The sequence below is a fragment of the Lasioglossum baleicum genome, chromosome 1, assembly GCF_051020765.1.
Source record: "Lasioglossum baleicum chromosome 1, iyLasBale1, whole genome shotgun sequence".
In the NCBI taxonomy this organism is placed as follows: Eukaryota; Metazoa; Arthropoda; class Insecta; order Hymenoptera; family Halictidae; genus Lasioglossum; species Lasioglossum baleicum.
Window position 1 is genome coordinate 17448952 of NC_134929.1, and position 26419 is coordinate 17475370.

Sequence of the window (26419 nt, forward strand, 5' to 3'; positions counted from 1 at the left end):
GACAGAAGCGTCTCGCGAGCGACGCTGTGTTCACAGAAGTTGCAGAAATCGGCAAGCGGAGACATCTGGTGCTTCTCGACTGCGCATCGAAATTGTTGGAACCTCGATTCGCAACGGGGCTGAATAGACTACGGATATTTATGCGAACGCATATTTCTCGTATCGCGGATTTCACCCTGCGAACGGATGACTGAACGTGTTGCATCCATCCCTTTGACATTTTAACTGAAATTTGCTGCGATAAAAGCTGGCTACAAGCTACACAATGAATTTCCCCGTGGACTCGAAACGGATGTCTTTCTAGAAAGTACGCTTTCCAGATGAAGATTCTTGAAATTCAAACGACCGCAGCTGCGTCAATAAATGTTTTTCGGGACTGAAATTATCATGGATTCGAAGCGCGAAGTCTTCTTTTTCGAACGGTCTCTAAAAATGTCATGTACGATATTTCGTCACTAGAAGAATAGAGAAAATAGAGGTTTCAAGCTTTAAAAGGAGCCAAGAATATCCGAGTATCCGAAATGTTAATTTCCATCAAAAATTTCATGCACCTATAATGCTGCATGTCAGCGTAGTTTGCAACAGAGCCAATGGTTTCGACGTTGTATGGAATAATTCTGCAAGTGAGCTCGTCCTCTTGTTTATACGTGTACGGATCTGCCCCGGCTTTTCAGATATTCGCGAAAATATGCTCGATGATATACGCATAGGAGTTTCAAACCTTTTCGAACATGTTTCCAACGACAGCTCTCCATTCATTTCCATTTTCCGAGCGTGGCAGACGAAGAGAAGACGGGCTCTCGATCCGTCTAATAAATTCATCGAGCCCTCCGCCGAACCTGTAGCGCCTTAATTGGAAATACTTGGTTAACGATCGGCGTCGAATTATGCGCGCAAGTGTTCCCGCTACGCCCCGAGCAAACAGAACGTTCGCAACACACGCGAAAATTGGATTCGCAAAGACGTCTGTCAACAAGGAATCTTATCGGAATACTGCAACCGCTCGTCGTCGATCCGTATCCGATTTTTCGTTATCGTCGATAACGCTTCGGCTCGCCGCGAACGCGTAAATGGTTTCGTAGTCCAATTATCAGTTCGGAACGAGGTTCATTAAAAATTACGCTCGTTAAAAATGAACGCCGCCACGTCCATCGTGCCCGTGCTCTGAAACTTTCATAGAAAACAGATTGTCGCGTGAATGTTCCGACGCCCTCCAAGTACTTCCTGTGAAGAATCGAATTTTTCACTTCGTTTTGCGAATGCAACTATTTTCTTTTGGAGAATGGAGTCTGGCATGTGCAATGTTGGAAGGAGGAGAAACTTAGAGCAAAGTACATACAGGGGCGGAGTCGCTCGAGATACGGGGAACCGTATTTGCCATAACCGTTAAGTAGGTTTCCCAGCAGCCATGAATATTCACGGCGTCTGCTGTCGACGAAACGGATCGTCGACGTTAATTCGAATATTCCTCGAGCAACGAGCTTTAGGTGATTCAACGTTCTTATCGTTGAACACGGTGTCTTCCCTTTTTGTTTCGGGAGATTCTGTTAACGCGTGTACAGTAGCATTTTGACACCTTGTGTAATGTTGGACCGTGCAATTTGTGCCGATTTTTAATCATTGGACTGAAAATTACAGATTTATGGATATGAAATTGCTGCACCATTGTTCACAATATTGTTTGTATTGTTAAATACGTTGCTATTTAATCAATACTACACATTTAAGTATTGTATGAGGTATTATCAATCTTAAGTGGTACCTCCGAGTTTTAGTAATCGACAAAGAACGTTCTTATTTTGGATACATTAAAATTGTGAAGAGAAGAGATACACACATTTTGACGTGCTTCGATTTCCATTAATATTTTCTCGCATCATCCGTATTCCTCAGAGTATCAATACGAAATATCCAACAATTGATCAACGCTAAGAATACAACAAGCATTACACAACAGTAGAACGGCGGCCATTCCGAAGCGCGAAATGGAGAATAGGTAAGCGAAAGGAAATGGCCGGTGAAGGAAATCGCAAAGCCTCGGTGGATATCGTCGGCGGCAACGTCGGCGAATTATACTGTAACTCAGAGTATCATGGTTACCTCGCGTTTCTCGATACAACCAAAGTTTCCCCGGTTCTCCTTTTAATATGCAACGGAGCGAAAGAACATCTGGCGTTGCGGAAACGAAAGAAAGCAACGAGCGTTGTTTGATCGCTCGATCGAATACTGATGAATCGGAAAAGGTTTCGGTTGCTGTTGGAGAAGGCGCTCGGAATCGCCAAGGAATCGTTTCGCAGCCGATTTAAATACAAATTAAATAACGGGCTCCCTCGCGACCTCTAGTGTCTCTCGTGAGCATCCCTCGACCTTTTTTCGACGGTTTTACCATGGAAATTCTGATTAACCGGATTAACTGAACTCCCCGGGACGACGCGTGTTCGTTTTCAATCCCGTTCCGAAAGCGGAGCGAGTGACTTCTTCTTGTTTCAACGACGCGACGCGGTAATCCGTGAAAACCGAGTCGAGCGTAGTTTCCCTTCGATTTCCCTGAGAATCGATTCTATTAAGCGCGAAACGATTGTTCGTTGCTCGAGGTTTCCGCCCGGGGAGAACTTTTCACCGGAAAATGGATTCCGCGGCCTTAGAACCACTGCGTGGTGGTGCTGACGGTGAAACTTGCTGGTCAGGCTTTTAAATAAACAGAGGGATTTGCATGTCTGCCGCTAAGTAATGTACCAGGCAGACTATGGCGATCGCGGATTTAAGAAAAACGAATATCCCTTTCACTGTAGGCGCTTCGCCTAATCAACGTTCCACTGCATTATCAAATAGGAGAGAAGAGGAGCTCCAAATCGATACAAACACATCTCAAGTAGTATAGTGTGCGCCAGCGTTAAATTCCGACCGGTTCTCGATACGAGGAAGCGTATCGCGAGCTTTTTGCAAGCATTTCGCCGACCAGGGTTTTACCTGGCGAAGTTTCGTGGAACTTTGGACGTAGGTACCGAGCATCTTTCGACTCGGGAAGTTTTTCGTCATAGTTGTAGGTTCTATTAGAGGGAGAGCAAGAGCTGGTGCGGTCGGTTTGCCAACCCGAGGCGGTGAAACCACAACGTGATACGGAAACCAACCCCCGAGTCGACCCAGCTACTCGTAAAAACGTTTACGCCGGTCGTTATTCTTCTCGCTTCGCGCCTAACTTTCTTGCTCACTCTCTCTCTCACTCTATGTGCGTGTGTCTCTTTCTCTCTGTCTCCAGCCCTTTATCTCGCTGCCTTCCTTTCTTAACTCTCAACCCCTACGAGAGCTTGTAAATTCGGCAAATTTACAAGAGTCCGCGTGCACGAAACGCGTTTCCGCGTGGCCCGCGATAAATATAAACGTTTAACGAGCCTCGGATTCCTCTCGATCCTCGTTTTATCTACGAGCACCATTAATTTTCAATGTTCTTCCCGTTTCCCGCGAATAACGAGCACCTGCATGGTGCAGCTAACGCGAAATCGATGGAGTCGTTGCTGGTATCGATCCAATCGTACGTCCAAATTGTGTCGGAATGCTATAATTATCATACAATACAATTGCTCATTATATTGTATTGATTGATGATAAACTGATTAGATATTTTATCAAGGAGGAACGTTGCATTTATGGAAATATTTTACCACGCTTATATTAGCTTGCCGAGTTGTCGTTGTTGTTGTATGCGTCAAATCTTGTAACCGAATTTTAAACCACTTCTCGATGAGCTAGAGACTTGAAACTTTAAACATAGTTCAGAACTGGATGACAATGCAATATTAAAAAACAAATTTTAATAAAAACTGTGCGTTCAGGAGAAAAAAAATTTTAATATTAACCGTCACACCTCGTCGCGTGGCACTCGGTAGTACGTCATCGCGTTTAGCGATCCCCACTCCGCGTGTCAGCGCTCCCTACTCCACTACGCGTTCCCACTTCGACTTATCCACACTGCACTGACCCATTTCGCACTGAAGGAGCTCAGTCAGTGTGGTGTTCCGCCGTTCATTCAGTTCCATTTCGGACAATTTCGGACTCCATCAAGAGACGTCGTCTCTCGGAGTCATCCCCTCATTCTATCTCGCGTATTTCCATATCTTACGTTTCTATATATCTTACTACTTCATACCAGTATTACTATATCTTGCGTTTCATTTAAAAAAGACTAAAAAGTAGAAAATATAAAAAAATATATAAAAAAAACTTTTTAAAAACCACGCTTATATTAAAATGCACTAAAAAGGAGAAAATAATTTTTTTAGACATTAGTGACTATAAATAAAAGCGTGGAGCGCCCACGAAGATTACGTCAATATAGTTTAGCGCTTTTATTTATAGTCACTAATGTTTAAAAAAATTATTTTCTCCTATTAGTGCATTTTAATATAAGCGTGGTTTTTAAAAAGTTTCGTTGAATATATTTTTTTAAGAATAAAGTTGAGCCACGTGAAATTGCTGGCAGCGGACGTAGCAAGTTAAGCGACCGTGCTTACTTCGCGTCGAGCGACATCAAACTTGTTCAACGTTGCTCACGGTTAAACACTGAAAAATCGGCATGCAAGGGTCCATGTTCCCCGATGCTTGATCTGATTCAATTAAATTGTTACGGCCTCGCGGAACAAGTAGACGGTAGTACACGGAACCGTGGCTCGTAATCGAGCGAAACTTACGGTCCACGCTAATCGAACGAACTTTCCCAGCTTTCGGGGCGGGAACTCGCGAGCTCCGAGGCCCGAGGTCTGTTAATTACTCGCTTTATCTTACGCGCAACTGTTCCCGACGATACGCCAATGAATTTCACCCGTTAAATTCGCTTCTGATTTTACGCGGCCGATAGATTAAACGGAGCTGAACGCGAAAATGTCGAGAGGAAAATGCTTTTCCCGAGAAGGGATGACGACGGTGTTCTTTGCGATATTTTGCCTCCCGGGGGAAACCTTTCCGCGAGCACAGTGGAAATGACTTTTCTCTGTCAGGGAAACCAATGGACCTTCGAGGGAAGGTCCGTCGATGGACGGACGTGGAGCAATCTCTTTTTCTTGGAACCGAGGATATGATTTTTCCTTTTTTCAGCTGCGCCACTGTCTCCTTTCTGATCCCAGTAGCAGACAGTTCGTGGATAGCTTCAAATCTGATAATTAACGAGAGAGAACCTGAAGAGAAAACTGTACAGATAGCTTATCTCTGTTGTAGAATTTTTCAATGCTGCACGAAGCCTTTGTTTCGTAATGAATTATCGATTGCCGTTCCTATGTGTTTTTGCAGGAATTTTTTGAATCGGTTCGATCCAATTGTTGCTGTCTGTATTATTGCTGAGTGCAGAATTGTTTTTTTTTATTACTAAAATTTGTCTTCCATTTATGATTCCGCGCGTGTTTTCATTTTCATTTCGTATTGAAAGCGCAGAACATTTCCACATTTTTACATTACCATTGCGTTTCCTGCTGGCAAGAAAAAATTTGTATGCTTGTCCCATCCAATCCGATGACGATCCCGAGATTCTAGTGTCAATAGCATTTCCGTTCCGCGGCGTATCATTATCGATCCCGGACGAGTTAATTAAAATTAGACTGCTGCTCGGCCGCGATTCACCGATTACACATTTTTTCGCTGCAGAAATTCTAATTATCGAGTATGGCTGACCCAAGAAAGAATGAGAGAGTGACTCGATACGACAGATATCGATTCCAGTCCTCGTGAATGACAGCAAATCTTTATCGTCCACCGTAATTTGCGGAGCGTCGCACAGTGAGCTAACAGTTTTTAATAACTCCTACAATTTTTATCGTGTAAAAACTTGTGCTGATACATTGATCATATATAAACTCGCATAGAAAGTTTCAATTTACTAGGTTTAATAAATTTCTTGAACTAGGTCCACAGCAGCGACCTTAAATAATAAATGCTTTATAACTCTGACAATTGTTAATGTAATGTTTAATAGAAATTCGTGGTGGTATATTAAGCATGTGTAAATATACACGCAAAATATCAGCTCACTAGCTCCGATCATTTTCTCAGAATTAATTCCCAATATTCAGTATTGTCGATCTCACCTAGTAGACTCATGTTACATAGTAACTCCTACAATTTTCAAGACGCTGTCCTGCAAAAATTTATGCTACTCTGTAAAATATGTATGAATGCACATGGAAAGTTTCAGCTCAGCACGTTCGACCGTTTCCCTGGAATTAATTCCGGAATGTCGGGTATGTTTGCTCCATTTTGCGACAAGAATCTTCAATATCGACACTTGAAGCGTATTTGTACGTTTCGGTTGGTCGCAGAAGGGTTCACCGTGCCCGGGGCGAGTCTGTACGAGAGGCATACTCGGCTCCGAACCGTTCAGGGTTGATCAAGTCGTAAACGCTGCCGTATGAACGGTCCGCGGAGCTTCTGAAGCGAGGAGTTTAGCTTTTCGGGGGCAGCGAAGGGGATGAAAGTAGCGGTGGCCGAGGCCAAGAGAGTCGGACGTTCGATAAACCAGAGATCCTTATTTCTGGAAGACGATTCGACGGATTCGAATAATGACAGCCTATCATTGATATCACAGTCCGTATTAACCCCTTGTTACGCATCAAACTCGTGACGAATGCGCGCGCGTTTCAAACAGAGTCTACTAAATATCCTATGAAAATATGATTGAGGAACACTATGAAAATATTTTATGGTTATAGACAGGGAGCAAAAATATAACAGTTGTTCTAATATTTTCTACGAAAAAAATCATGAATAAAAAGATGATTATTATTGAAATTTAAGATAATATGCACAAAATATAAAGAAAAAAATTCGAAGAACATAATGATTAAAAAATATCGGTTTTTATACTTTTTGGTTATGAATAACAATTATTAGTGTCCAAATAATTGGAACCTCCTCGATCACTGTAATCGATGAAGAAAAACTGTTTCGATTGCTCAAAGCAATTATCGATGAGAGAAGTTCATTTCGATCGCTTATAACAGTTATCGATGAGAAAAGTTCACTTCGATCACTCATAACTAGACTGCGGATCTTTATGCAAAATAGAAAAATATTTACGTTGTTTACAAGACACAGGGCCAAATAAAAACTTTTTTTATCATTTAATGATCTTATTAAACTGAAACTAATACACTGATCTCCTTAAATCTTTTCAAGATGACCACTGCTCGAAATTGTGCGTAGCCATTTTTATCAGAAATGCATAAAATCCGCAGTCTAGTTATAAGTGATCAAAATGAATCTCTCTCAACGATAACATTTACCAACAAGAGAAAAAATATTCGGTTACTTATAACCCTTATTTGTAACCAATACGATTTTAGTCGATGAAATACTTTTTATTCTATGACATTTTTCTTTTTGGTTATAACAGTTATGTCCCTGGTTATAGATCATAGTTTAATACATTCTTCATGAATGTTCTAATATTGATGCGTGGTTCGTCGAAACATAACAAAATTGAATCTTATATCACTCCGTCTACAAGTTTCATTAATGTTTCCAGAGACGGTCATTTCCCAGTATTTTTAATAAAAACTAAAATCAACCACAAGCTTATTTTGACCGGTGTGTACCGGTGGTCCAATCGTACACGTTGGCCTATTTGCTCGCAGTTACGACGCTGCCGCGGCTATTAATCAGCGCTCGCCGTTGCTGCCGTTTAATATGACTCGCGTTGCGGGCTTAATTAATGTTCCGACGATAGTTTCGAGTAATCCCGACAATCCGTTGGTCAGAATTCTTCGGCCGAGGATGCTCGTTCCTATCCAATTTCATTTTCAACGAAACGATTATTAAAAGGTGCTTTGCGACGTGGCTTAAACAATGAAGTTTATCTTTCTCCCCGAAAACCACTTTGCAACTTCAACAATTGCGAAATAAAAAGTCTGAAATCGTTCATTTGTCGGTCCAGAAGCAGATTTCCTGTTAACGAACGTTTCACGGTACCAGTTCGAAGTTGCCGCGCGCGCCAGGAAGAAAAACGCGCAGTCCCCCGGGTTGGTTTCGCGAGACAAAAGGCGTGTTGACGGTACATTCTCCTTGATTATGCGAGCGGAACAAAGGGCAACCGACGACGGAGCACGAGGCAGCGAAACCCACGCGGTGTCGCGCCGGGAACTTTTTCGAGTCGCAGTGTCCCGTCGAGTCGACTAATTGCGCCCGAATCTTGCAAACAATCTCGCTGCCACGCGAATAATTAACAGATACGATCCTACGGACTTCAGACTGCGATCCCGGGTCGGCTCCGAATTCCCGCGACGAAACGCTCAACGCTCTCGTTACCGAGAGTCGCAGCAAGAAGCGGATAAGAAAAGCCTCTATGCTTTTAGAGTGCTTCGCTGCAGCGATGCTGTTCGCGTCTCTTGAAAGAATACGGAAAGCAACGACGACAAGAATGATAATTACTCCCACAATTTTTAGTAGCCGGTCTTGGAAAAATTTGAGAAAACTTCAATTTAGCAGGATGATGTTCCTGACGTTTTCACAAATATTGAAACGTTTTGTTTTTATTACCACGCTGTTGTTGTATTCGTCAAATCTTGTAATCGAATTTTAAACCACTTCCCGATGAGCTAGAGACTTGAAGCTTATTTAAACATACCTCAGAACTGGATGACAATGCAATATTAAAAAACAAATTTTTAAATAAAACTGTGCGTTCAGGAGAAAAAATTTTTTAATATTAACCGTCATACCTCGTCGCGCGATACTCGGTAGTACGTCATCGCGTTCAGCGATCCCCACTCCGCGCGCCAGCGCTCCCTACTCCACTACGCGTTCCCACTCCACTGACCCATTTCGCACCAAAGGAGCACAGTCACTGTAGTGTTAAGTTCATTCAGTTTCATTTCGGACAATTTCGGACTCAATCAAGAGGTGCGTCTTATATCTTGCGTTCCATTTAAAAAAGCCTAAAAAGTAGAAAATAAAAAATATTTTTAAAAAACTTGTTAAAAACCACGTTTATATTAAAATGCACTAAAAAGGAAAAATAATGTTTGTAGACATTAGTGACGACGTAATTTTCGTGGGCGCTCCACGCTTTTATTTATAGTCACTAATGTCTAAAAACATTATTTTCTCCTTTCTAGTACATTTTAATATAAGCGTGGTTTTTAAAAAGCTTTTTTTATATATTTTTCTATGCCAACCTAATACCTGATTTTTCTCAATATGTTATCATTAGACTGCGGATCTTTATGCAAAATAAAAAATTGTTCAATTGTATGGTACACAAATCAAAGGAAATGGTCATTCTTCCTGTAATAAATTTCAACAAGGTATAAACAATGCATAAACATTCTTAGATTCGTTTAAGCCTTCCACTGATTTAAATTGTACCTACTCATTTTTGTAATAAATGCATAAAATTCGCAGTCTAGTTATCATAAAGACAGACAAAGGGGTTAATGAAACATTTGAACGCACAAGGTAAGCAGCGAAACAACCTAATCTTTTTTTACCTATAAGATTTCACAGGATGAGAATTATCCAAAAAAATATATACTGTTGGGAAGATATAGTTGCCAGCTACATTTTCGTTGCAGAAAGTATAATGATAGCATTAACGGATAAGAAATTATAGCTAATTGTCAGAAAAAAGCACTCTCAATTCCAACCCTTAGTATTGCGCGTGTAGACTAGAATACTGCCCTGGTTGTTCATTTTGTGGGAAAGATTTCAGAGAACATGAAATCTCCCACAGCAATCAATTCAGCTCGGAAAACTCGAAACGACGCGGTTCGTTTTTGCTCGGAAACCCGGTATTCCAGGAATCGTTAGAGGAAATGTGTAGGGGCGAAAATGGTGAGCGAATCGATGTACACGCCACGGGAAACCTCTGTCGTGGACGAACGGTAAAACCTTGTTGGAGAGCAGCTTGCTCGCGACACGCAATTACGCTCAATTCCAGCGGAGCCCAAAGATCGAAATTCGCAGCGTGGCAGAATTCCGATCGGACGTGTGGCTTTCTCTCCCTCTACACACTCTCTCTCTCTCTCTCGCTCTCTCTCTCACCTCCCTCTCTCTCTCTCCTTCGTAGCTGTTTCGTCGGGATTTGATGTAAACAATCGCGTTATGGGAAGGGATTCGGGAGTTCTCCTGGGTTCTCGGGTCTCTTCAAGCGCGCCGGCAATTCTCGCGATTCAGCTCCGTCGATTGCGCTACGCGGCCGAAACTGTTTGCCCTCGGTAGTTTGTATACGAATTACTGTGCCCGGTTCCTCGTGCTTGTGTCCAAATGCTGGGACCTCGAAAGCTATGAATTTCTCACTGCGAAGTCGCCGAGAAAGCTGGAACTTGGTCGAATAATTCTCGTTGCGATTCAGCCGACCTTGAGTTTCCAATTTATTTCTTTTATCGTATCGATTTTATGGGATATTTTCGTGTTGCTGTGTTTACAATCAAAGTGTCCACCCATTGTACTCGGGGCTATTTTAGTTTCAAACTCCATGATTTTTCACGAGAACCAAAAATTTCAATAATTTTAGAATTGCTAGGGATAGTATAGAAAATTTTTATTTTACATAAAAATCTACAGACTACCAATAATTATCAGTCAAACAGTCTTTCTATTTGTTTGATATAAAAGGTCTTAGAATTAAGACATTAATTCAGAGAAAATGTCGACACAGTCTTCGAATTGATATATAAAAATGGCGATACGAAGCAGCAAGGTTCCCATGAAAAGTGGTGGAAGGGATCCAGCCGAAAATAAAAGCGGAACGAGGCGAGAACCGAAGGGTCCCTTGCCGCGTGTCCTGCGGTGAAAGGTCTCGGCGAAGATTTAATTTGCGGTTTACCCATCGACGGTCAGGCTGATGGAAATCTCGATTCGATTTTTCACCTTCCCTTATTTCGCCGCTTTAATGTCCATTTCTATCATCCACGAGCAGAATGAAGAACATCGGCACGCTGGACCACGTGTTAACAGTATTCTATCAGTATTTCCGTTAAGTCAAAAACTCAAGTCAAAAAATCAATTTTCCAACGTCCATTGCTCGTTGTTTAATTCTCACTTTCCAATTGTGCGAACGTCGAACGAGCTCAATCAAAATTTAATAGCTTGGTGCAAAAACCCATATGAACTTTGGTTTGTTCAATCAGAGCACAATAAAAATGAAAATTCAAACATCAAAATTTTCTGCATTAATTGCAAAAGCACCTAGGAGTTTGTTTCTCTCGTTCGTAGTCTTATTAAGTTGTCAAAAGTAATCAACAGAAACAACGATAAGACGCGATTTATGCGCGTGTCCTTACGTTACCATCGTTCTGGCAGGTCGATGAAATTCCTGCGGCTCGGGCGACGTTCGCAAGAAGTTGAAAACTGCTCAAGTTATTAGAAGCTGTGAAAAGGAGCCGCGCGAACGATCGTAACAACCTCGAGCGGGCGAACGTTGGCTCGTCTCGTTGGCAATTTGTTCGATGCGACGCCGAGTTCTCGTCGTCCGCAGGTAAAGGAAAAAGCGACGAATATTTTCGATTAAAGAGAATTAAACTCGAGCGAGGTGAAGTTGGACTTTACGAGTGGCTTACTTTTCCGCGACGCGCGATAATTGCTGAGAACCCGGCCGTAATTACTTTCAATTCTTTCGAGTGCGCGACAGAAGCGAGAAAGCTCGTCGCGCGCCAAGTGCTCGCGTTCGAAAAGCCTCGCCAGCTCGCGTGTTTCTTGCCAGTTCCCAACAGAGAAAAGTTCATCTTGATTTCGTCTGAGGACTGTGCTTGAAACCGTCTCCGAAAAATCTGAAACGGTGCTGGAGATCGGAAACGGAACGACGAAGAGAACAAGAGATTTTTCTGGAGACAAATCTTAAGTGATTAACCCTTTGCTCTCGGCTTCTGAGGAACGTCGTCAATTCCGAATGCCACTTCTGGGGAAATGCAAAAGGATTTCTGGCGATTGTGAACACGAAGTAAATGCAAAATTTATTCGGGTTCTCTCTCTCTCTCTCTCGTTGCATTCCTTTCGCGAGTGCAAGCAAGAACGAAATTATTCCGATGCCTACGGCGCAGTTCGTAATTAACGCATTGATTGCTAAAAAACTTCAACAATATCAAGGCAACTTCTGCATCGTTTAATCCGGTACGATTAAATTTTATTCGGTATAATATCGTCAAATTAATTGCTGCACCTGGTCAAAGTTAATTAACAAACTCGCAAAGAATTATTGTAATTTCATGGAGTAGTATGTTTGCAATGTTAGGATATTTGTTACAATAAGTCGCTCGCCACTTCGCGATAAATTGTAATGAGTGGATGATCGGAGAAAGATGCTCGCGCGCAAAGGGTTAATTGTCTGTGGGATCTGTGGGCCGCGACCGGTAGAAACGCGAACTTTTTCGTCAAAGGGAGCACCGTGAAAGTCGTTTTTGTCCTTTGTGCTGGTTTCGTGAGGGCAAACGGTATCGTTGGACATCGGAACAATCGTTGGATCGTCTAATTGGACCGCGAACCGGGGAAAGCAACGCGGGAAACTTAATTGGAGCGACGTCTGAACCGAAACGGAATTGGAGGACGTAATTACTGAACGAACCAGGATTCAAGTGGGCAAGATATGCACCGAAGAATGGAGCCTCTTCGACGAGTGGTCAACGAGTGCCTCGACGAGATCCTTTGTCCCGCCAAAGTTCATTCGGGGTGCTCACTATAAAGCCGCAATCCAAAAGCAAAGTCGTACTTTTTGACTCGAAAAACGCTCTACTCCCTTTGCGAACTGACGACCATGCGAAGCTTTCAAATAAACGAGGCGATGTTTCTCTATTCAGAGGACTCTGTTTGTGTTTTATTATTTATCAGACTAGAGGTTTTTCTGCAAAAGAAAATGCCCATTCATCATTTTCACTCATTGTTAAAAATCGCCAAAATCGCACAACAAAATATTAGGTTTTCAGTTTTTTCAAGAAAGCTGGTGACGTGGTTGACAAAGAGGAATCTGAAAAAATAATAAAGTATGAAAGAACAGACGATCGAATGTGCACATTGCAGCGAAAACTTTCAGGACGATAATATTTGAGGATCACTGTCGCGGATCTTTTCCTCGATCCGGGAACTTCGAGGTTCGATAAGAAAATCGGCTCTCGAGACAGCCGGCAGTACGTCAATTATTTCCCCCGGAGAACACCATAGTATCCGATACAATTACAGTTGGAGAGGCCTCGATAAGATCCCCTTGAATTGCAAAACTTCGAAGAAACCGCACCGCGCTCGAAATTGCTGTAGTCGAGGCCCTGGTCGTCGAGTAGAATCGATTGTTTCTCGAGTACGTCGGTGAGGGTTGCAGGGGGATGAATTAATGGGACATGACGTCGCCGTGACGAGTGTGGAACGTCCATTATTGGTACGCAAACTATCCCGCCGCAGTGGTCGCACGCACCTGTGAAATCACTGATCCCGGTCGCTTATGGACTACTCGAGGACCCCTTGCCCGCTATTATTCGTTTATGAAGTTTCGAGAACTATGAAATTTTTATCGTATAATCCCGGATGAATGGCCCGTAAAATGTGGCTCGCATAAAATGCCGGAATTTTTCTGGGGGAGCTTGAACGAATGGGAAAACGTAGTTTACGGTCGCTGTAAATCTATAACTTGACTTTAACGTTTAACTCGGCGAATTTCAATTACGAACAATTATGAAACAAGCAATGTTGAGATTACTATGAATACTAGGATATAATTAAAGTGAAACTTCGTAGAGAATTCGTTGAATTTAGGTGAAAATTGAGAATGGCTTCGTCAAGATGTCGACATAAAATTTATTGTTAATATCAACCACTTCCTGTAAAGTGAATTTTCGATCATTTAATTCAAAATCAAATTTCACAGATCAGGAAACCTCCAAGTCCGGTGTATTTGCACCGCACGACCAACAAACATGAATTTCGCTGAGGTTTTTGGGCAATATTTGACCACAGAGCGGCGGCGGATGTTGCCTGGTGAATTTCAATATGGTCGACGTTAACTTGCAGAACTATGCGAGGAATGGGCCCTGGCGAATAGTCGCGAATGCGTGGAGGGCAGCGGTTCTGCGGCCACAACGCACGAGGAATCCGAGGATGCGTCGGAAGCCCGATTCACCCTCAAATATTTGGGCAGCACCCTCGTCGAGACTCCGTCGAGCGAAGAGGCGACGGCGGAAGCCATCAAGACCGTCATTACGATGGTACGTACCGCGTACACACTTTAATCCATCCTAATTCCACGAGGAATCGAATAAAAAGGAAACGCCCTTTGTCGTCTGGGATCCGTCTTTAGTCAAAGCCCCCGAAACCCGCGGCAAACTCGGTATCTACTCCGTGGACTGAAAAGAGGAATTTGTGCTTGGCTTGGACCCGTTTCATTTCCAGTAGAATCGAAGTAATCGGAATTTCAAGTAGTTCGTTGTTCCAAGTAATTTATTGTTTTTATTTTACGTATAAAGTGGCGAGAATGGGTAGTATGATTTTTCAGATAATTTCAGTCTTGAACATACTTTATTTCGGAGAGAATAGAAGTAATAGCAATTTGAAGCACGGTTCACTGTGCGAACCTTATGGCTAGAGTGATTTCATTTTCTATGGGATTTAATTAATTCCTTTGACGTCTTTGACACGTTCTATTTCGGACAGGCTTAGAATAATAACGATTTGAAATGATGCACATCGTCAGTTTATCATTTTTTAATAATCTGATTGTCTGTAAAATTCGAATAAATTATCTTTCCAGTTTTTCACTCGTTTTATTTCGAGTGGGGTCAATGTAACAGGAACTTAAAGTAATTCATTACTTCGACTAATTTATTATTTGCAATCCCGGATTGTTCCATTTCATTAAAATAATTAATGGTTTCCATTTCCCTCTGTATACGTATAACGTAACATGCGGAATTTAAATGGTCTCTTTGACGCCGCGCCGTTTACACGTTTTGACAACAACTTGAAGCATTGTATTGTTCACTATTTTATTTTACCTTTGACGAGGTCAGAGTAATTTGATTTTTTGTGGGATTCAGGGGATCTCTTTGTAGTGTTGGAACACGTTTCATTTTGGATAGAATCGAGGCAATAACAATTCGAAATACATCGTTACACCAACTCGGTCATTGTTCGAACGAACATGTGTCATATCTCATTTCAGACAATATACATTTTTCATTTAAATTACACCGTAGCAAGAGTGATTTGATTCTCTGTGGAATTCGAGTAATTCCTATGTCGCACAGTGGGGTATTTGGCCTGAAAAAGTGGAGAAAAATATTTTAGCGTTATTTATAGGCTCAAGGTTACAATATTATATATTGTTGGATTCGTCTTAAGATCAGCTACAACATTATGAAATCCAAAATACATTTTAGTATTTAAAAAATCAAATTTACCTCAATTTTTTGAAAAAAAAAATTTTTTTTCAACTTTTATATATTGAAATTTGTAGACGTCTGGAATACTGTTCCTCTTTTGTTCGAAACATTTTTTTCTCAGATTATCGAGAACCCCTGGAAAAGCGAGGCGGTAGTGGAACATTTGAACTATTATAACTTTAAAAATATTTAAGAAAAAATATTTTATTACAGCGTTTTGGAAAGCTCTGAAAATAAGCTACAAGAGTATGCAATAAAAAATAGGGGTTTCTATTTAAGGAATTGAACATGACCTTCACGTAATTTTCAAACGACTATCCAAGGTCAAATCAATGACACCATTTTATGCCCCCCTCGAAACCATACAACTTTTGTCTGAAACATTTTTCTCCAAAATGCTTAATTTCCAAGATATACGTCTGTTTCACTTTAAATTACTCACCCGGTATATTATAAGAACATTTGGCGGCGGCTAATTCTCATCGCATAATCTTCCCATTGTAGATGTCATCCAGAATTTGCAAATTGTTTAGACCTAACCCAAATCTATATATATTTGCAATAACTCGAATGGATACGGCTTAAATTTAGGGATTTTCGTATGCGTGATCAGGCCGGCTTGACAATCGGGATTTAGATCCCGATGCAGTAGCAGTTTTTTGCGAATATCACGGTAACCGTTCATTTCCGCAAAATAATTCTTTTGGTTTCGTATTACCCTCCTCCCCCCTCACCATACGCGCCTAACACCAACCACCGTAGGCGTTGTCACTATACTAAACTTCTGCCGAACATTTGAAAATTATTACCATTAATTTTCATCAGATATAATATTGATATAATCCAATTAATAATAATATAAAATACGAATGTCAAGTATAGGTACTTGCACATCTTTCAGAATCTTCTGTTCCTCCGTCGGAGTAAGTGGACACTGCCATTTTTACCGTGGTCGGAGTACCTTCTTCCCGTTCCGCGTGTCACGATTTCGGAAAGTTTGTTGTGTAGTATTCAGTGATTGTGTAGAAGTGTGGTGTTTTGTGCTTCATCGCTAATAAGACGTATTCGTGAAAATGGCAGTGTCCTGTTGATCCGACGGAGGAACAGAAGATTCTGAAAAATGTGTAAGTACCTAGACATTAGTATTTTATAACCCAGGATTAACATTCTTATGTATAAAGATAGATATAAGGTATTCTTTCATATTTTGTTACTTGAAAATGATTCGAATGGGCAGGGAGACGATCACTTGGGGGCCTAGCGACGAATGTCCTTTTAACACTAAACCTACCACTGCCGGTCAAATGACCGGTCTTACATTTTTAATTTTATAATTATTGAAATTATGACGTTGCTTACATGCAAAATAATTCGATAAATTTCTGTAACCAAACACATATTGCAATAAAAATTGCATGAAATCTAAATTTCGTTTAGCTTGAGGCACGCACACGATCATGGTCTGTCACATCGACAGGGTTGTGTGGACTGTAGTAGTAGGCTTTTGTCTATACGTAAGTTCTACACTATCCAATTTTGCAAGAACTTTAACAGCTTTTATCTCAGTAACTATTTGTTGGCAACATGTGGCTCTTTTCCAACTTTTTCTCTTCTCGATGAGTAGAAGGTATTGATGTACAAACTTTAACAATAATTTTCTTTGTTATAAATAGACAGCGGATCTTTATGCAAAATAAAAATTGTCTATCTGAATCGCAACAAACCGAAGTGAAATGGAAAATTATATTCTTTCTTAATATGTTTAATAGATTGAAAATAATATAAGAATATGTTTAAATTCTCCTAATGCTTTTACTGTTTTAAATTACACCTACTCATTTCTGTCATAAATGCATTAAATCCGCTGTCCAGTTATAAACAATTGTGCGGCACGTTTCTTACTTTCTTTTACAAATGTCCACCGATCCAGACCAATTCTGTCCAGTACAAATGATGCAGCACAATTCTGTTGAAGTAAATGCTGTGGATGATATTCAGTACATTATACGTACAGGCATGCCAGAAGATGTTCACATATTAAAATATTCATTGTATTGTACCAAATTAGAAAAGGAGCGTATAAACTTCTTTCACTATTTTTGCGATTCTCGTCCACTCCAGACGCGGCAATCCCACGTCACACGTTAAGTGTCGCACATTTTTCTGCGAAAATCTGAAGCGAGGCTTTTTCACGGCGCCAAAGACTGTTGCAAAAGCCGGTAAACGGAACAATATTGCAAGACGAATAGCTCCGCACGTGATCGATCGTGGGTATCGGCGACGCGGCGCGGCGGCATGTATCCAATTCTGCGCGTTGAAACAGACCGTGAAGAGTTCGTCTCTTCTGGAAAAATGGAATCCACGAATGACGTCGCTTATAAATCTCTCGGTTGCCTCGTGTGCACCGTAGCAACACGCACACCCACGCACGCGCCAATCGCGTCGCGTCCGCCTCATTAATTTATCGACCAATTGAACTATGCGCGTCGCGATCCGACAACGCCGATAAACTTCTCCCGACGCAACTTTCCCCGATGAAATTACTTTATGAACTTCTTCGAAAATATTCCCAGAATTCGACGAATTTATTCATTTCGCGCTCTGCCGAGGATGCTCGGTGTCTCTACTATGTCGCCGGAAGATTGAACTCGAATTCGTGCTGTCACAAGCTTTGTACCCTATTTAAAGCTTCAATTAATTAATTACGGAAGCGGCGCGCTGCATAAGAGCTTTTCCTCATTATTCGATTTTCGCGGAATGGCTAACAAATGAATACTGACCATTTACTGTTCTGTATGCCACCAGTTTTCTAATTGGTTGACGCTCGTAATGGAATTACCGAGCACTGAATACCCTGTTATTCATGCATTTTTGTTTACAGTAATAATAATAGCGTTCATTCTGGTCTCCCGGGATTTTTGTTGTATCGCCGAGCTGTAACATAAACTTGTTCGTAACGGTTGTAAATATAAAAGTGCTCTAATTGGAACGATTTAGTCGTGGGAGATTTGTACTTTGCAACAAACTGAGAAAATTTTTATGTTCCATAAAAATCCGGAATGTACACTCAAATGCTTGCCACCCCAAATATCTTTGTTGTTTTTGAAGATACGTCAAATGTCTGAAGGACGAAGATGAATGGTAAAGTGGGACTCGTACGATACAAAAAAATTTTTGTTTTTATGTAATTTTTTTTAGAGATATGAAGGTCGCCTTCATTGTTTTGAATGGATGGAGATATTTTTTAATACATTAATCGATGCAGCTGAACATTCGTTATAAAAAAAGTACTAACCTATGTATGTCGAAAAGTTAGTAGTTCAGGAGGTATTTCAATTTAAATAATTCTAAAACACTATTACTGAACTACTCCTGATCTCCTGAACTACTAACTTCTCGACATACATAGGCTAGTACTTTTTTATAACGAATGTCCAGCTGCATCGATTGATGTATTAAAAAATGCCTCATTCCATTTAAAATTGAAGGTGACTTTCATATCTCTAAAAAAATTACATAAAAACAAAAATTTGTTTGGTATCGTATGAGCCACATTTTACCATTCAATTTAGTCCTTCAGACATTTGACGTATCTTTAAAAACAACAAAGATATTTGAGGTGGCAACGTTAGATGACTCACCCTGTATACATGGAGGTCCGTTTAAACAAGGACACCTAAATATCTCTTCAGGTTATTGTGATACAAAAAATATTTGTTATGTGATGTGCATATTGTCAATGGACCAAATATCTGGCAAGAATATTTTTTTTCAAAATTATCAAGGCCATCGTTCTTTTTTGATACATAACTACATTTTTATTTTATTGCATCGGATAACTGATCGAAAAATACATTCAAATATGTATAATAACATGACCTTGATCTTCGAAAATCAAAGTTTTACCTTCAGCTCAAGGTCAATGTCATGTTATTATACATATCTGAATGTATTTTTCGATCAGTTACCCGATGCAATAAAAAAGATGTAGTTATGTATCAAAAAACATCGATGACCTTGATAACTCCGAAAAAAATGTCCTTCGGAAAAAAATATTCGTGCCAGATATTGGTCCATTGACAATATGCACATTACGTAACAAATATTTTTTGCATCACAATAACCTGAGGAGATATTTAAGTGTCCTTATTTAAACGGACCTCCCTGTATAAAAACACAACGGCTTTATATTACGATTCAATAATGCGTGCTTGAATAAAGAAGTTCATCTGTGTGTAATCGAGCAACACCAAAGATTGTACCATAAAGTGGATGGCAAACAATTTTTACAAAGACCAGTGACTTTTATGTTGCGATGCTTAATCCAGCGAATCAGTAGCTTCTCTTTAATAGCGAAACATTTCGTTCTAGGAGCGTGTAACGACCAGCGTCTTCTAATTCCCCAGGACACTCGCGATTTAAGCGGATTTGCGTAATCTTCGGTCAAGCTAATTCGTTAAATGCGGCATTTAGTCTGCTCGAGGCTCGCGATTACGTCGCCTTACGTAAAGTGCTGGCCGAGAAGATACTTCGTTTCTGAAAACGAAATTATCCCCGTTCTTTCGTTCGCTTCGAGCATCGTCTTCCCTCGGGCGATCCGATAAAAAGCTGCCGGCACAATACTAATCTGCCTGGGAAACCATGTTTCGTTGACAATGATGGGATAATGCTCGGAGATGTTTCAGAGCGAATTGTATCCGAGAACAAGCTTCGGTTTGTCGATCGTTTTGTAGAGAACGAAGATTTCAGTCACTGTATTTTGACTGGACACTATGTTCGTTAATAGTAAATGTAATCTATGGAAATCTTGCAAGTATTTTCATAGCTACTAAAAATTCACAACCGCAAATTTTCAGGACTATCTGTACGGGGTTAGGAATCTGTATGGGGCTAGAAAAAATTATTTTATACTTTTTAGTCCGTTTTTTAAACGTGGTGTTTCTTAAAAATTTATTTTATACTTTTTAGACCGTTATAAAAACGTGGTATTTTTTAAAAATTTATTTTTATTTAAATGTTTCTTGAAAAGCTAAAACTTTGTACTAAATGCATGTATTCTATTTTATATGCAAACATTAAATAAAAATATGTTATTGTAAAAATATCGCATGTGTGTTCAGTTTTGCTCCTCACTGTACACATACAGTCACCATAATCGCGTAAAATCCGTAGCCCACTAATATCGTACGATATCCTACGAATCACGGAGAAGAATTCGCGAATTCTGAAATTGTCCGATCCCATTGTAACTTTGGTTATTGCAACGATTCTTTGGTCGCAGGCAAAAGCGAGCGGCAAGAAGCTGCAGCGGGTTTCTCTGGCCGTGAGTTTAAAAGGGATCAGGATGACAGACATAGCCACGGAAGAAGATCAGCTTCAAGTGTCTATATACAGGTACGTGCGGTATATCGTGTTCGCGATTTACTGTGCACCAGAGGCTTTCCCGTTTCGCGTAACACGCGCGTACGTTACGGCTGTCATGGTTTTCAACCTGTAATCGCACGAAAACCGGATTCGCCGGTACGAGAACTGTGCATCGGTCGGCTCGTTGTGCATTTTCCCAAGCGTCAGCCAGACATAATATCCGATAGATTCGGGGAACGGGGCTGAAATGCATTCGAAACGCCACACCGCGTAATAACAGCCGACGAGCAAACGTTACACGATCGCACACCGGTCACGGAGTATTATTCCCTGTCCAATTTCGAAACCATGATTCATCGGGCTGCCATTCCGTTTTCCGACACGAAACATACCCTTTACCCCCCCCCCCCCAGAAACCAATGCGTTTAACCCCTATCCATCCCTAATTGCAATTTTAGTAATTACTCAATGATTCTCAATAAGTAATTCCACTCGTTGAATTTTTATTGCTCGTCAGTGCGTTCCGAAAGCTCGTAAGGTTAATGAGAAAAGGAGAAGAATGAGGGACATGTTTTAGGATCTCTTATTGTTCGGCGGACGCCACCCACGACCACGTGTTCGCGTTCATCGCGACAAATTTGAACGAGACGATGGAATGCCACGCGTTCCTCTGCCCGAAGAGAAAAATGGCGCAAACGGTGACGCTGACGGTGGCAAGGGCGTTTAACACGGCTTACGAGGCTTGGCAGCTGTCCCAGGCCGATCCCAGGATCCATCACGCCCAGGATAAGAGCCCCTCGTTAACCGAAGACAGAACCGGTAGGTAAATTAACCTGTTCCTCCTGGCGAGGTCCTGCGGTCCAATTCTTTTCGGCACAATCCATTTGGTCTTTCAATTAGACCGACATGTTTCGACGCTGCCATTCGTTGAGACTGTTATCGAAATCGTTCGTTTGATTGAATGCATTGTGAGTCGACCAAAAATCGCTAACATTACCCAGACAATTCGATTTATGAGGAAACCATGAGATTCTGCGATCTCGCTCGTGCAGTCTGATCTAGCCTAAAGGTACATCGTCGAGGCGGGGCAATAGTGTTCGTGCACTTAGATCTCCGAGAGCGAGGATATTGCGGAAAGCTTCGGACGCCGGGTTATGAGTGCGCCCAGGAAATTGTCCGGTAATATTGAACTTCGTGTGCAGCCGGGGCGGCAACATTACGGAAAAGTAGGACAATTACAGTTCCTACTGCCGCCTTCATTCGCGCGCCAACACTTCCGTGCACGTTTCCCTTCGAACTGGATTAGCTACGATTATACTGTTCATCTGCTTTCTGTTACGAACCGCGGACGATTGTTACTCGCAAATTTACTATGACATCGGAGCTCATGCTCTGTAGTCTGTCCGATGATACTGCAGGTCTAAACAAAATATTTGTATATTCTATTGCTGCGGTTGCAACTACACTCCGCGACAAAACTATAAAACACCTGCGATTTTAGCTAATATTTTATTAATACTAATTTTTTCGTGTGAGGAATAAATAGGGACAAATAGGCGATGGAAGAGCGCCAAAGTCAAATTCAATACGCGCTGAACGTTGTGATGTGAAGCATGACAAGCATGACTACAAAACTATCATTGAGAACGAGACATATAGTATAATTCTCAGTTTATACATCTATTCTACTCTGCTATGTATCACATCACGTGCATTTGTTTATAACAAATGAGGCAGACTATACAGCAGAAGATACGATACCATGGTGTTTGTAATACAATCTCTGTATCACCTTCACAACGTGAGAGCGAATAAATCGCAGGACACGTTTGCGTTAGCGTTGTTTTCCGCGTACGTTACAGTTACGCGAGATCGCGTTAGTATAAATAATTGAACACGTCGATAAGTAATGAGGCAGTGCGCAGAGCTTCATTTCCATGAACAAGCGACTACGAAGTAACTATGTAATAATAATACCCCTACGCATCCACAGCGTATCCATAAATTTACGGCAGTTCAACGGAAATTTCGTTCGTTCCGAATAATTTGAATAAATTGGATACAACTGATTCATCTGTCAGATTTTGTTACAAATGCAAAATATTCGCTGTCGAACATTGAATAATTCAAAACGGCGTAAATTTCACGAATCTCAAATTTACAGAGGACGAAGAGAAGAAGAAGACGAAGGAGAAGGAGGACAATGAAGAGGAGAAGATCAAACCAGCTCAGAAAGTCACCGACCAGACCAAGCGAAGCGATCAGCGGTCCACAGGGAACGGATCGCAGAAGAACCTGCTGATCGACTTGACGAACGAAGGAAAACCTACAGGAAACTCTTGGGTAAGCAATGGAAAGAGGCTTGCAATTACTTTGAGGCTTTTTGTGTTTCTGCGAGTGCTGTTGAAACGGGGGTTTCAGGTGTGCTTCGAGGACGAGTCTGAGCACGCGAAGACGCTGAAGAAGGCCGCTTCCGGTACCGGCGCCATTCCCATGACGACACTGAGGCACACGAGCACCGCGGCATCACACCACGTCGTGCCCAGGCCGGCAACAGCTTTCAAAATGCAGAACGCTTGGGGCGAATCGAGGTCGGTGGACCTGATGTGCTCGTAGCAGGCGTAGCCCTCGGCCGACAGCTTCCGGGACGTGCCATTGATCACCGGCCTCTGGAAGCATCTGTCCAACAGTGGCCAGCCGAAGAAACTCAGCCAATAGATATCAATTATCGCCGGTGAACACGTTTCCGTTGCAACGCGTTGTCGAGCGTGCATGCCGAACGTTTGCCGATTTCAAACGAGACGCTCGAGATCATCGAGGTGATCGAAAAGGATACGGCTCCTTTTCTGATGTCTCAACTCGCCGAATACGCTTACCCGTCACGCGAAATTTCCATTATTCCGTGAACTATTAAGTGTACAAATTCATTCCTCGCAGTTAATCAATTATCTGACTTTGTTCGAACTAAACTACGGAGGGAGTTCAGTTTGAGGACTCCAGAAATTTATGATCACGCGACTAGACTTTTCCTTCCGATAGCTTGAACAAATTGAAAATAGTATAACAATATTCTTGAATCGTTTGAATAACTGTTCTCGGTGTTTCACTTATCAATTTTTATCTATGAACGCACACAAAATACGCAGTCTAGTCGTGACCTTCCAATCTAATTTTAATGTTCACTATCTCTATCGCGGTTTTATATTTTTAAGGTAGAATCACGATCTTTTCGATTTTATGTACCACTAGTTACCGATCATCTTAAATATTCGACGGAACAGATTTATTGAATAATTTTGGAAGGTGTCTTTTGACACGTTCGGCAAAATAGTGTTAACTTGTTGGGTATCCGAATCAGAGTTGGACAAAATGTAATTTCAATTACAATTACACTTACTTTATGAATTACTGTAATTTGAAATCGCAGAAATAAAATTACAATTACATATAATTGTAATTGGTAATTGCAATTACGTTGGCTCAACCAGTAATTGTAGTTGCGGACCACAATTACAATTACAGTAATTGTTGAAAGGAGTAATTGCAATTACTTAACACGATTACAGTAATTGTAATTGAATCTAACAATTGCTTCAGTGTAATTGTTCTTTTAAACCACTAATTTTTATGTTTTGAACCATTTAACCATTTTCTTATTGTAATTATAGTCCACTTTTGCACATGTAATTGAAGATGTAATTAAATACTCGTGTAATTAATTACTGCCCAACTCTGATCCGAATATTGCAAACTTTCGGGACTCCGACTCAACCCGAAGTTTCAGATGCCCGCATACCCCTATTTTGCGAACTTGTAGTGCTATAGTGGACAGTTTCGAGATCAATTATGTGCGTCTGGTGATCTTCTTAGCGCGTGTCCCGTCCTCGAAAAAAACAATCGATGTCGAGCAGTGCTCGAGAGGACCAATCGAGTCGATAAAAAGACAGGAGAGACAAAGCGAGGGACAGAACGAGAGAGAGAGAGAGAGAGAGAGAGAGAGAGAGCGAGTAAGCGAGAGAGAAAGAAAGAGACAGGGAAATTGAGAGAAGGCTCCGGTCTACGACCAGGAAGAGGGAACAATTTTCACAAACTATACCTTTTGTATAAAGCGTGTATCCGTGCCAATTCTTTCACACATATCGTGCATAAACCCGTACAACTATACCATGTACGTGCGATTACAAAACCTTCTACTCCTTTAACGAGATCTAGAAACCAGGTTTCCTTTGCGAACGGTTTCTTCCACGTCGGATGGAGAGCGAGAAACAAAAACGACACGTCCACGTCGAACGGAACGATACTTTTACGCCGTACCTTCTTCGTTACGAAATAGCTGGGCTATTTTTTTAGTTGGACGATTTTTCGATAGGGAATGCACCGATGATAACCCGAATCCGATGATAACATCGTTAACCTTTCAGTGGACTTTGAACTCTTACATCGCGAGATTCAACTTGATTTTTACTGAACTATCGAAGATCAACGTTGCATCGACAAATTAGAAACACTGTGGGATGTGACAGATCGTCTAAATCTTGAAACAATTGTGTACTCGAGGGTTAATTCGCTGATTGTAGATCATTGCCGCGGGAATATCACGGTGATTACGCGTTCCGTTTCTCATGTTAGGCTAACGAGCGAGCTCACGCAATTCTAATCAATTGTAGCGTGTACCGTCAGAGATTATCAGCGAATCGACGAGATAGGATAAAAACTCGATATTAGAGGAATGTGTTGGATGTACGTGTATCACGTTGCGAGAACGTGTAAATGCATTTAGCCGTAGGATATTGTTCGTCGTCGAGTCGTGAACATAAATCACCCCCGAAGAAAAATGAGTTGCTGTCGCGCATTGTATTTACATGCACGACGCGGCGCCGCGCCCGTGATTCATTGTACGATACGTTTTAAACAGTTGTTGAACGAAAGTATCGTGTAATTGTTACGTTGAATCATTATTGTTGTTATCGCGTTGCTTACGTTTAGTTCGTGGAGCGATTTGTTATTCTTGTTTCGTGAGGATACGAATATTTTCATACGTCTTGTTTCATTCGCAGAAGCTTAGCATGTACGACTGCTGAAGTATGTACCACAAGCGTGTTAAACTAATCGTCGAGTAGTTTGAAATTTTCGACGTTCTGTCGACAACGACTCGAATGTGTTCAAGCGATCACTATTTTCGTAGGTATCCAAATAGAGGTTAGGTATCACCGAAGGAGTGGTGTGATATCATTACTACTTGACGTTCTGCGATACTGTGTTACGTTTCCAAATGGAAATTCATTTGAATTTAGTTGTCTGTGTACATTATCAGGCCACAAAAAGGCACCGAGATAGTCTGATCCGATCGAAGCATCATTGGCACGAATCAACGATAATTTTATATAATCCAGCCCCGAACGCCATTGTCATCTAATATCACTATGTGTTTAGAACGTAAGAAATACACGTCTGCGTATCTAGACTGCGTGTTTTTACTTGTACCAGGACCAAACGTAAACATTTCCGTGAATTAGCTATGCACAGTATACCTATTATTGATTTTATACAGCACGGGCGGACTTCCGTAGCTCCCGAGCTGTTTCAAGATGGCGACGACTATCGGCACTATACATCGAAGCCGCCGGGTGGAAATGAAATTTTTGTTCTTGAGAAATAAAGTGTGTCTAGGAATGGGAAGCAGAAGAGAATTTAGGAAAGGATGGAGCTTTTTC

At 41.3% G+C, this 26419-nt stretch overlaps 1 protein-coding gene across 2 annotated transcripts in view; it reads left to right on the forward strand.

The window, feature by feature from the left end:
- LOC143212303 (uncharacterized) overlaps positions 1-26384 on the forward strand; it is a 49144-nt gene extending 22760 nt beyond the window's left edge. For both annotated transcript variants that reach the window (XM_076430954.1, XM_076430947.1), the window contains exons 2-6: positions 13975-14168; positions 20623-20735; positions 21283-21524; positions 22870-23048; positions 23127-26384. In XM_076430954.1, coding sequence (XP_076287069.1) covers positions 13975-14168; positions 20623-20735; positions 21283-21524; positions 22870-23048; positions 23127-23321 — 923 coding nt within the window. In that variant the 3' untranslated portion in view covers positions 23322-26384. The remainder of the gene's footprint in view (positions 1-13974; positions 14169-20622; positions 20736-21282; positions 21525-22869; positions 23049-23126) is intronic.
- Positions 26385-26419: the final 35 nt, after the last annotated feature.